The following is a 12,302-nucleotide window of genomic DNA, read 5'->3' on the forward strand; positions in this document are numbered from 1 at the left end:
ACTAACTTACGGTTTTAAAATCTTGCAACCGTAAGTGCATCCACTCATATCGAGCCCTTGGCAATACCGTAGCCTTAAGGTGATCATACCTTTCCTTCAGGCCAGTCCACAATTCAAGTGGATCTTTCACTGTCAAATATTCAACCTTCAAACCTTCATCCAAATGATGACGAAGGAAAACCATGACCTTCGCTTTGTCCTGTCTTGATGCCTCATTACCCCGAGTAATGGTGTCACCAAGGTTAGCGGCTAGTGAATCTCAGCATCGAGAACCCATGATAGGTAATTCTTTCCAGAAATATCAAGTGCCAAGAACTCAAGCTTTGACAAATTCGACATAGTAAAAACTATCAAAGAAGATAAATAATTAGAAATAATTAGGATAATAGCGTAAAGAATCTTAAAAATTGACATAATATCAAATTTGTGATCTATATACATTAAAGTGATAATTCCATAGAAAAGAATACTATTTTTTTCTCCAAATTATTAGTATATCTTTGATGTTAACTAGAACAAAAATATCTTCTAACTTTAACACAATTTCAAATGTCAAACAACATAAAACAAGTATTCTTCTCTCAATTAATTCTATTAACATGAACTTTCACATGACAACCATGCAAATAACTTAAAATAAAGAAACAAAAAATTCTTTATTTTTACACATACCCGGAGATGTGAGAAATTATAGAACTGCATATTAAAGACACTAATCATGAAATCGAAATATACAACGAAGAAAACAGAACAAACAAATATACCTGAACAACCAAAAGAGCACAACTTCGTGTTGATAATGTATTAAAAAATGTACCTCAAGTAAAAATATAAAACATGAAGATAAGTAGAAGAAGAGAAGAAGAGATAAATTTTTTATTTCATCAAGTATTCAAGTGTCGCATATCACATTTCATGCCTCTATTTATACTATTACATAGAAGGTTACAAAAGGATTGTCTTAAACATGACATTAACAATTGAGATCATGGGGAAGATCATGGGAGGGGTTACGGAGGTGTGAGAGTTACAATCATAATAATGATGAGTAGTGAAAAGTTATTTACATCATAGGTGAAAGTAGTTGGAGTAGTGGACATTCACAATTACTATAGGTTTTACAACATTATTTTGTATATCCCACATTTTAAAAATAATTTACACACACTTTATACCTATTTAAAGAAAAGCCAAAACTTAAAGGGCCAGATATTAATATGTATTTCAAGACGTGCATATATTTATTTTGCCCTTGCCTATGTAAAAAAGTAATTTCTCTAATTTTAAGTACGTACTGACAAACAAACATACAGTAAAGTCCTAATATTCAATTTTTTCTTCAAGCACAATATGTAAAAAGTAAATTCTCTAATTATAAGGCACGCACATCTTATAACTACGTGTAAGACACGACACATTTAACATCCTACTTATTCTACAAAAAGTGAAATAGGTTTAACAAGTCATAAAGTTTCAAAAATAATGCTAAATCAATATTTTCAACAATATTTTAAATATCAAAATCAATCAAAGGGTTTGAAGTGTTATATGTAAATTAGGAATGAAGGGTGTCAAGGGTTATATTAACAAAAATTAAGCGGATCTTAACATAATTCCTCTTTATCACTTGGCACCATGTGTGCATATGCAAAAGAGTACAATAACAATAATGAAAACTACGTACCGCGATATGCAATGATGAGAAATTAATAACTTTAGTTGTCCGATTTATATGGCACACTTTTCTTTTTAATTTGTTCTAGAAATATTGTAATCTTTCTATATTTAAAATAATTTTATTGTAAAAATTTTATTTATCCGTAATGAGATGATTTATACCTACAGAAATGTCTAAGATTTGTTTTAGTATTCTTTTTTAAAATTCATGCCAAGTCAAATGGCCACATAAATTGAGACGATGAGAGTAGAATAAATTGAGACTAATTGTTAAAGTAATTTTCAATATAGAAGAGAATCTTTCTCTTTTGATATTGTAATACTCCATATTGTTTTAGTATTTGACAAAAAGAAATGTAAATGGGCAAAAGTAAATGAGAGGGGTGAAGTGTCAAAAGACCTAAACTACAAGGTGTTTGGGGTAAATTCAAGCTAATCATTGGACACCGCATATATACAATATACATGTACATATATATAGGATATAGGAGTACAAGTACAACAAGTCAACAACAGAGAGAAACTGACTCATCCAAAGAGATGGATAGTGAGATACACGCGCCTTAAAAGTACGTCACCTCGTAAAAGGCGGGGAGCAACCTCCGTCTTCTACAAATTTAAAAAACAAGAAACAGAATACACAGACACCTCTTTGTCTAGTTAGTTGCCACCACAAAAAACATACAACTATATTATAGTCACTAGCAAGCAGCTGATTCATTTCTTGTTTAAACAATATTAGTACAACAAGAGAGAAAGAAAATTAAGAGAGAGAAAGAAAATTAAGAGAGTTTTCATAAAACTGAATGTTGTTCGATTTTCATATTTTAGATGGAAAAAAGAGTACTATGAATCTAACCCGAAAAATTAGACATATAATTATAAAAGGAAGGATTTGGAGAAATGTGATGAGGGGTTGTTTATAAAATATTGAAAGGAACAAACATAAGAAAATAAGTAGACTTACAAAACGCACATGGCTTCTTGAGTTTGGTCTCCACATATTTTTTGTTTTTTAAAATATTTTTTTGGTTTTTAGAGGTTTTTTCTCTTTGCATTCACATGGTCTCCTTTAACATTCTTCATAAAGGTCCAAAGGCTGGGAGTATTATTTTTATCATTGACTGAGCACTTTCAAGAGATTCTTTCAGATCTACAGTGAAAGTAAAAGGTTGGGAGCTCAGAAAATTTTCAACCAACTTTCTTCTTCTTCTTCTTCTTCTTCTTCTGGTTCAATAGAAAGTTTCAAGAATTCTTGAAAACAAAGAAAGGTGACAACTTTTAAGTCATTTAGTTGACTTTGGTATCTGTGTTACGTGAAATTTGATCTCAGTTTGCATTTTGAGTTGCTCATTGTATTATGAGTTAATTAGTTGATGAATCCAAGTTGGCTAATTTTTCTCTTCTGAATTATTAATCTTTGAGGCATGAAGTATATATATGTCCCACCTCAATTATGTTCTTGAATTGTAGTATTCTTTATATTCTTGTTGGAGGTTGCAATAAAGGGTTGATTTAATTTTTTTCTTCTTTTGCCACCCCATATCATTTGCTCATGTTGATGCATAACTTAAGTTTGTTGATAGTTTCTTCAACAATTAACATTAGCTTTTGATTGCAGAAGATTTTTTTGGCTTCAAGTCAATGATACACCAAAAATTTTACTAGCTTCTATTGTAAAAACAAAAAATTTGACAAGTTGAAGTTTTTCATTGGTGACTTGTGATGAAGCAAACTGGAAAAAATTCTTGTTGATGATTCTGTCACTTTTCACTTCCTATATTTGGATCTTAAAAGATGAAGCCTTCTTAATGCTTGTGGAAATTTCTCAGAGAGATTCAGCTTTTAGTTGTTCTATTGAAGAAAGGTGTAGTGGCTTTTGGCCAGCAATTTGGTTTTATTTGTTGTATGTATCCTATTGATTATGTGTATATTCATTTATTTGCTCTTTGTTGCACTTGTCTCTCAACTGATACATTAGTCTCACATTGGTTTTACCAATTATGAATGAATACACTCATCTTTCTTATCCATTTTGTATGCAGCCCTTTTAAGCAGTTCAGCAAAAGGATCTCGAATAGAACAATTTCTCATTCTCTTTATAGCTCTCCGTGTTGAGGATCTTAATTGAAAATTCAGTTAAGTTAAGCTCAGATGCGAGAATTGTATTCTCAGAGTAAAGTTTAGCAGTAGTTTGACTTTCTGGTTGTAACATAGAATAAGTCTAAAATGGTTTGCGAGATGGAAAGTGATCAAGCAGAGGACATAGACATGGAAGTGGAAATGCTTTCGTCGATGTGGCCTGAAGATATGAATGAAGCTGGAAAACGATTCAATATAGATAATCCAGGATTAGATCAAGATATGTTGGAGGAGGTTACTATCAATGAGGATTCCACAATAGTTGATTTCATGCGCCTTTCGGAACTTACTAATTATAGCGAAAAAGGGTCATCTCAGCTGGCCTACTTGGTAAAGAACTGGGAATATAAACAGGAAAATGCCGTAAGGCTACTCAGAGAAGAGCTTGATAGTCTTAGCAAGCAACAACAAGAATCAGAGCTCAAGAAATTGGAGATATTGGAGAAGTATCAATTCGAGGAGGAAACATATGGCGGTGATAAGCGTCCAATCTCTATATTGGATGAAGAATTGAAGAGATACATATTCCATGAGGTTCCTAGGAAAAGGAATGATGTGAGAGTTCAAGACAAACTAGAAATAGATGCTGAGTATGACAGCATAAAGTACTGGAAGCAGAGAGCTGAACATTTGGGGAAGTTGTTGGAAGCGAGCGTTCAAAGGGAGCAGACACTACTTGAGAAATTGCAGGAAAGCATAGAAAAACTTGAAAGGCAGTCCTCTCCAGTGGAAGAATTATCTCAGGTTCTAAAAAGAGCAGATAATTTCTTACACTTTGTCCTCCAGAATGCACCGGTTGTCATAGGCCACCAGGTCAGTTTTCTCTAAGAATGATTGGCTTACCAATTTCTTGTTATATGTTCTGTAGATGTTACCTTGTTGCATCCTTTTATTTTTACAAACTTCGAACCGGTTTATTTTCTCTTCTTAATATTGTTTCTCCAGTCTAGTTCTTTCCATTTTTTTTTTCGTATGTGAATTTTTATACCTTTTCTACTTGTAGTAGTTAAAGCTACTCAACAAAAATGGATGTTTTTCTTCGGACGAGGAGAATGGACACTTAAATTTGACTGCTCGAACATTATCATGTATGTTATTAGAGTTCTCTGAGTTAATGGGACATCAGCTTCATTTGCTCTTGCCTAGTATTAACTTTACACATGTTGTATCTTCCTCAATGATTTTCATAATCAAATCATGATATGATGTTTTCGTAAGTCATGCTCTGTGAATAAATTTGATATTTTCTTCCCCACCATTATAAGCAACTCAATTAATTAATTAATCTACAAGCCTAGGTAAACAGTTGAGAGAAAACAGGTTGGAGAGTAAATGAGTTGCGCAAATCATTTGAACGGCAGGTGCGAAAGTCTAGTAACATACTTTTTAGAACTGTCATTTCTAAAGCTGTGCCTGAGCCTTAGATACTAGTCGAACAATGGCTAAGTCAAGTATAGGAGCTGCAGTCCACTTATGTGGTTAAATGGTTACTAAGTCTGCAAACACATATGCTACACTACTAACAACTACCATCTGTCATCCCGGGGAGATAAGAAGCTCTCACATTGTCCTAATGATTTAAATACCAGTTACCTTATTTACTAAAACCATGCATTTCCAACTATCATCAGAAATAGGTAAAGAAGTTTTAACAATTGATGCTTGTGTAATAGACTTCTTCAAAATGGCCTTTCTGATTAAACTTAAGCCAGATAATGGAGGAATTACTTCTTCATATATTTTTTAAATGGAAATTATTCTTTCTTGTTAGCTATGAAAAATCCTACTCAAAATGTCTTTAATTGTTTGTTTGCATCATTCGCAAGTGTGAGAAAGTCCTTGCTTCAAGCATAGTCCAATTGGCTGTACTTGAAACTGAAGCTACACATAGTTAGCATCGAAACAGTTTAACTGCCTTTCCTCAATCGTTACAAGAAACAAAGTTTAATTGGATATCTCTGCATACTTCAATGATCTGATCAGTTTTTATGCTAGGATGTTAGATGTAATTGGGTGGTGAATTTTTCTTCTACTCGTTCTCCCAATCGCCGTTTCCTAGATAATTGTCCTTATTTGTTACCAGTAGTTGGACCATTTCCAAATCTTCTTTAACCTCTTTATCATTTTCCTTCTACTATTTAAAAGGCATATTAATTTTTGACATCATATGTTTGGAAGAAACTAAGTGCTCCAATATTCTTTGGTGCAGGATAAAGAGTTGCGTTATCGTTTTATCTACAATCATTTCCCAAGTTTGCGCGAAGAGGTATTTCACCCTAAATAATACTGTATGCTTTAGAACTTCTCCTTAAAAAATGTAAGGTTGCTCATTCTGCGGAATTAGTATCTTCTTATAACTCATCAGTTCACCTTGATGAAATTTCTTTGGCATTTATTACAATATAATCTGTTGTATGCTCTCCTGAATCATACTTATCTTTCAGGACATCATAGGGAAAACAGATGTAGAGATTTTTACTGGTGCTGGTGTAAAGGAATCTCAAGACTTCAAAAGAGAGGTTTTGGAGCGAGGAATACCGGCAAAGAGGGAAATTACATTCGATACGGGACTATTTGGGTCAAAGACCTTTCTAATATATGTTGAACCTGTGTTCAGTAAGGCAGGAGAGACCATTGGTGTAAATTATATGGGAATGGAGATAACTGATCAAGTGAGTTAAATTTTCTTTACCAGTAGCTCTTGTTGGTATCGGCTATAATGTTTCCGAGGAAATTTTGAATTCTTTTGTTCAAAACTTCAGCTTTATCATCAAAATCCAATGGTCTGCACTTCTTACTTAGTAACTCTTGTTGGTAATCCTGCTTTTCTATCAAAATCCAAGTCTGTTCCATATAAGACTCTCTACATCTCTTTGCTAACTCTTTGAGCTTTATCATCAATGTATTTATGGCGAATGATTTATGAAAGCTCAGTAGCAATGTTAATGATCAAATTGCAGGTAAGGAAAAGAGAAAGAATGGCAAAGCTACGAGAAGAGATAGCTGTACGGAAGGCCAAGGAGACAGAACTTAACAAAACTATTCACATAACAGGTTCATTTACATATTATATGCTTTTACGTATATGTGGACTCAGATGCCGGAAGAATAATCATCGCCAATGTTATCTTCTTTATTTGTTGTAGAGGAGACGATGCGAGCAAAACAAATGCTTGCAACCATGTCTCATGAGATTAGATCTCCTTTGTCAGGAGTAGTCAGCATGACCGAGATTCTTTCTAACACAAAACTGGACAAAGAACAACGTCAGCTTGTGAATGTAATGTTATCTTCAGGAGACTTGGTTCTTCAACTAATAAATGATATCCTTGATCTTTCCAAAGTTGAATCAGGTTCAATTTCATTTCCTCTTATCTTTTATGTTGCAGTAATTGCTAAAGTATTTGATGCTATCTCCTAGATAAAAGCTTAAGAATATAGTTCAATCGCAAAATGACCTTGCTAAAAGCATATTGTATTTTCTCTGTGTAAGTATTTGGATAACACAAGTGTCTGAGTGATATGCTAATTAACTTTGGAATTATCCGTGAACAACATTTGTCAGTGTCTGAGTGATTTTGTATCAGAAATGACTATATATACTTGAGTAACTTGATCATACTGAAAGCAAGTTATTGTCTAATTCTTCTTCAGGAGTAATGAAGTTGGAAGCCACAAAATTCCGACCAAGGGAGGTTGTAAAGCATGTCTTGCAAACTGCAGCAGCATCACTACAGAAAATGCTAACTTTGGAAGGACATGTCTCTGAAGATGTTCCTATTGAGGTAAGAGCTCTACCATGAATTATTTACATTGATGGTAACTTCTCCCAATTGTTCGGTCCCAGTTATAAGACGTGACAGCAAAAATTCTCAGAAAAGATATCCGTTGACAAATTACTTATTGCTTTACATAAAGTAGGAAATACCTTCACCTGCAATCTACTACGTATATACAAACATGAATATGAGCTTTCAAGTTTTGAGCAATATGTAGAAGATTATGACAAGCAGGCGTGCTTAATATTCCAAAACAAAATTTGACAGAGGCATCCTATGTGTTCTTTTTTGCCCATACCAGACAAACCTTACTGTCATTTACTGATGAGCATCCAATTGAAGGGAAACCTTACTTTCATTCAATGATGAGCTTCCAGTTGACGGAATAACTTTTTAATAACCCTCTACTGTTCTATAAATTATTTGGGTGAGATAAGTTCTACGGAAGCAGTTGAGAGTTTTGGAAATTTAGAAATTTGACCTACTAAAATCATGTCCAACAACTTGTTTCTTTTCCCCCCTATTCAATATCTCTCTAGTTTATTTTTATTTGCTTCCTACTGAAGAGTTCTCCTTAAATCAGGTTATCGGGGATGTACTAAGAATTCGCCAGATTCTCACGAACTTGATCAGGTATGAAGTTCTGTCAGTGGCTGAAGCCTCCACAGTGCTATACCATTCATGCTGCTCGTCAGTACAAACATCTGCTGCATTTTTGGTTTCTCTTTTAGTCTTTCTCTTCCATTTTCTGAAAAGGGGAGACATCTACGCAGTGGAAAGGAATGAAATGTGTACACCCTTCTGCTACTCTTCTTTTTCTTTTTTCATGACCCTTCTGTTTCTTGAACATGCCAAAATTTGGTGCAAGCAGAAATTCTTTTCTGTTCATAAACACTTGATATTTTTCTTCTCTTTATATCATTATAGTTTTTAGCTAAGTGCCACCTTTGCTTCATTCATCCGATTCATCCTCTTGGAACTCCTTTTTTTGCAAGGAGACACAACCACTGGATGTTGATATGTGCTTTACAATGCATTATGCCAAGTCCTTTCAGTTATCTTTGGTGCACTAAAATAGTTTTTTATATTATGCAGCAACGCTATAAAATTTACTCATGAAGGGAAGGTTGGTATAAAGTTGTATGTGGTTGCCGAGCCATCTCCTCTTGTGAAACAAGGATCCCATAAGAGGATGGCTTCTGATAATTCAAAGGTTTCAGCAAAGATATGGAAGGAGGATAACTGTACATCGCCATCTCACAACGCCCTTGTTCGGAAAGGCTCTGGTGGATGCAAAGATGCTGATGGTGCGAATGAAAGTCGGATGCTCAATGGGGGGTGCAATTATTCAGAACAAAATGGAGCTCCAACTGAAGATGAAGTGGTTGATTCTGACCAGCAGGAAACAACTGTGTGGATACGTTGTGATGTTTACGACACTGGGATTGGAATACCAGGTACTTATAAACTCTGCATTTCTCACTTAAGTCCATTGGCATATTCATGATGCCATAACTTGGCTCTTTATTTTATTTAATTTTAAAAATTATGGTTCTATTGTTGCTAAGCCAGTTTTACCTTGATTAACAGAAAATGCAATACCCACTCTATTCAAGAAATATATGCAAGTTGGAGCAGATACTGCTCGGAAGTATGGTGGGACAGGACTAGGATTGGCAATATGCAAACAACTGGTAATTGAAGTGTTTACTCAATAATATGAAAAAATTACTAAAGAATGAGCCTATTGATAGACAAATCAACTATTATTCAAGTCGATATTCTTTGATAATTTAGCTTTCTTGTATTTTGAGTCATAACATTATCTATGATAATATCCTTGAACTTTCCTTTCACTACTATATTTCTTCTTCTTTAATGCTGTGATTTTGCTTGCCTTGAGCGTAGGGTCTATCGTAGACAGCCTCTCTACCCGTACAAGGTAGGAGTAAGGTTTACCTACATAGTGCCCTCCCCAGATCCCGCTTGTGGGATTCCATTGGGTATGTTGTTGTTGTTGTTGTAATATCCTTAAACTTCCTGATATAGTGGAAAATTGTGAAGTTGCATCCCTCACATTGAGACATGGGGCGTTTTATATTACAATGCCTAACCCTTTATGTTTTGTTGGTTCATCTGGATTAATAAAGTTGCTTTTTCTTAGCAAGCATCATTTTATGATCCCGTAAATATGGCTACATTTTAGTGCATTAAATTTGGGCATAACAATTTTCACTTATGGTGACATGACTTTAGCAGAAGTGTCTATGATATTAGTACTTACCATGACCGCTCATGTTTTAATTGAACAGGCTGAGCTTATGGGAGGTCATATGACTGTATCCAGCAAAGAGCACCATGGATCTACCTTTACATTTATTTTACCTTACAAGGTTTCGCCTGTGTGTGATAATTTGGATGACAATGAAGAACTCTCTGAAATAGACAATCATGATACTGCTTCCGAAGAAAATGATGATGATATAAATTCTGGCTTTTTCCAATTCCAACCGCGCACTTTAGGCTCTTTGTTTTCTTCCCACAGTTCTGGAAGAGGCACAAAACTATCAGCAAACGGTTTTGGGTTTAACACTTCGAATAAGAGTAACGGGTTGCCAGTGAACTCCTATTCTTTCCCTTCCAATAGCAATACATCAAAAGAGACAGGTTCAGTAGAAGATGCATGTTCAGTAGCTGATGCTGTTGAGACATCTTCCGAGCCTGAGTCTTCGTTGAGACATACCCGAAATTCTGGCAACCCAAGCACGTCCGGTAGAGAGCAAACGAGTAATGGTGTTGTAGATCATCACTTCCATACCCCTTGTTTAACGTCCACTGGTGCAAACGGAGATCAAGGTGAAATTACAGAGAAAATAGAAAAAAGTCAGCTGCAGGAACAACCTGATAGAAGTTCTGAGTGCTCTTCTAGCAATGCTGCAAAGACTTTAAAAACCTCAGCAAAACCCAAGATCCTCCTTGTAGAAGACAACAAAATACTTGTGATGGTAACACGGTCGATGATGAAGCAGTTGGGTCATGACATAGATATAGTGAATAATGGAGTAGAAGCTGTGCGTGCTGTTCAACGCGACAGCTATGACCTCATTCTAATGGTATGTTGTTTGATTCTTTTTTGGCGAAGCTTTAGTATGTATCACCGTGGCTTATACCTCACTTAATGTCCTACACATGCATGTTTCTTGGTCATGTTACTATCCAATCTATTGCACAGTTAAAATGAGCGTCCTTGAACATCTAAATAAGAAAAGCTTCAGATTTGGGACTTGCACATTCTCAGTCCATAAGTATATATAGGTTAGATCTTAATCAATCCAGTATCCAGATAAGAAATGTAGCACCACATGACAATGTGCTGTCTTGTCCAATGTTTGCAGCAGATGACGTAGCTATAAACAGAAACTTTCTTGTTCTCTACATGTATTAACAGCTTAAATTTGGTAACAAACATTATCCAGGGACTCGAATAATGCTAACTTGCATTGGTAAATTTTTTATTTTGTGCAGGATGTGTGCATGCCAGTCATGGATGGTCTTCAAGCCACAAGATTGATACGATCATTTGAGGAATCTGGTAGCTGGGATGCAGCAAAGGATGCTGGCATTGATGAAGAGGTGTCTCCTTCACAAGGAAGTGATGAATCCTCCAGGAAGCGGATTCCTGTCATTGCAGTAAGAGTCTAAACACTAAATGCATAGCTGTTTATGCAAATGAAAAAAAATATCAGGCTATTCCTAAGATATTGAAGCTTCCAAATACTAGGACATTTATGTGGCTAGCCTCCTTGTTTTTTCGTCGTTTCATGCAATCCTTTCTTTGCTGCTTACTGATGAAACTCGTTTACGTACGTTATTGCAGATGACAGCCAATGCATTATCAGAAAGTGCAGAAGAGTGTTATGCAAATGGTATGGACTCTTTTGTATCAAAGCCAGTTACATTCCAAAAGTTAAAAGAGTGTCTTCAAGAGTATCTGCCATGACATCTTTCCTCCTTGTAAATGTATGCAAACTGTACAGGAAAAGAACAAAAAAGAAAAAAAAAATGAATGTGTTAGGAAATTTTGTAAAAGTTGCTGTGCAACTAGTTATCTTGTTCAGAATGATCAATGTACATTAATAGTCGGCCTTTTGTTCCTCTACTAGTCCTCATAGCGGCCATCTGATGTGGACTTTAACAAAAATGGGAAGGTTTTTTATGAATTCCATTGAAGAGGGAATAAATGATGTATCATTACACTGACAGTGTATATTACACCCCACCAGGATCTGCAATAGTATACTAACTGATGTTGTTTCCAATTTGTTACTTCTGTTCGCGTTGATAGTAAAGAATAAACTTCAATCGATCTCCCTAACCGTTTCCCAGTTGGACAAACAAGAACCCTTTCACTTTTTGAAACATTTTAGAGTAATGTAATGTAAATTCACCTAAAAGGCAAAAGCTAGCTAGTGCAATGTTACCACTCATCTTTTTCTTTTCAAAGTATATAGTAGTAGTAAATATTGATGGAATATATTTGAATAATTAGATTAAATATATGGAAAATATATGAAAATCACATAAAAGATCATCTTTTACAAATTTGATAAAGTAGAAAATTATAATTATAATTAGACAAATAACAACAACTCAAAAAGGAGAGCACTTGAACTTACATTATTTCGTCGTTACTCGAACAGATTC

The 12,302-nt window shown here is 34.9% G+C and overlaps 1 protein-coding gene across 2 annotated transcripts; it reads left to right on the forward strand.

Moving 5' to 3' along the window:
• Positions 1-2,550: 2,550 nt before the first annotated feature.
• On the forward strand, positions 2,551-11,877 carry LOC109238205 (histidine kinase 5). 2 transcript variants are annotated; one of them, XM_019404631.1, is made up of 13 exons: positions 2,551-2,948; positions 3,723-4,632; positions 6,029-6,085; positions 6,264-6,491; positions 6,780-6,873; positions 6,966-7,172; positions 7,474-7,604; positions 8,182-8,231; positions 8,694-9,055; positions 9,189-9,292; positions 9,911-10,711; positions 11,124-11,288; positions 11,476-11,877. In XM_019404631.1, exons 2-13 carry the CDS (start codon positions 3,907-3,909, stop codon positions 11,596-11,598), a joined length of 3,048 nt encoding a protein of 1,015 aa, XP_019260176.1. In that variant the 5' UTR covers positions 2,551-2,948; positions 3,723-3,906; the 3' UTR covers positions 11,599-11,877. The 2 variants fall into 2 exon arrangements, with proteins under 2 accessions (XP_019260176.1, XP_019260177.1); XM_019404632.1 differs by having other exon boundaries at positions 2,551-2,848.
• Positions 11,878-12,302: the final 425 nt, after the last annotated feature.

The sequence above is a fragment of the Nicotiana attenuata genome, unplaced genomic scaffold (genome assembly GCF_001879085.1).
Source record: "Nicotiana attenuata strain UT unplaced genomic scaffold, NIATTr2, whole genome shotgun sequence".
Taxonomy (NCBI): domain Eukaryota; kingdom Viridiplantae; phylum Streptophyta; class Magnoliopsida; order Solanales; family Solanaceae; genus Nicotiana; species Nicotiana attenuata.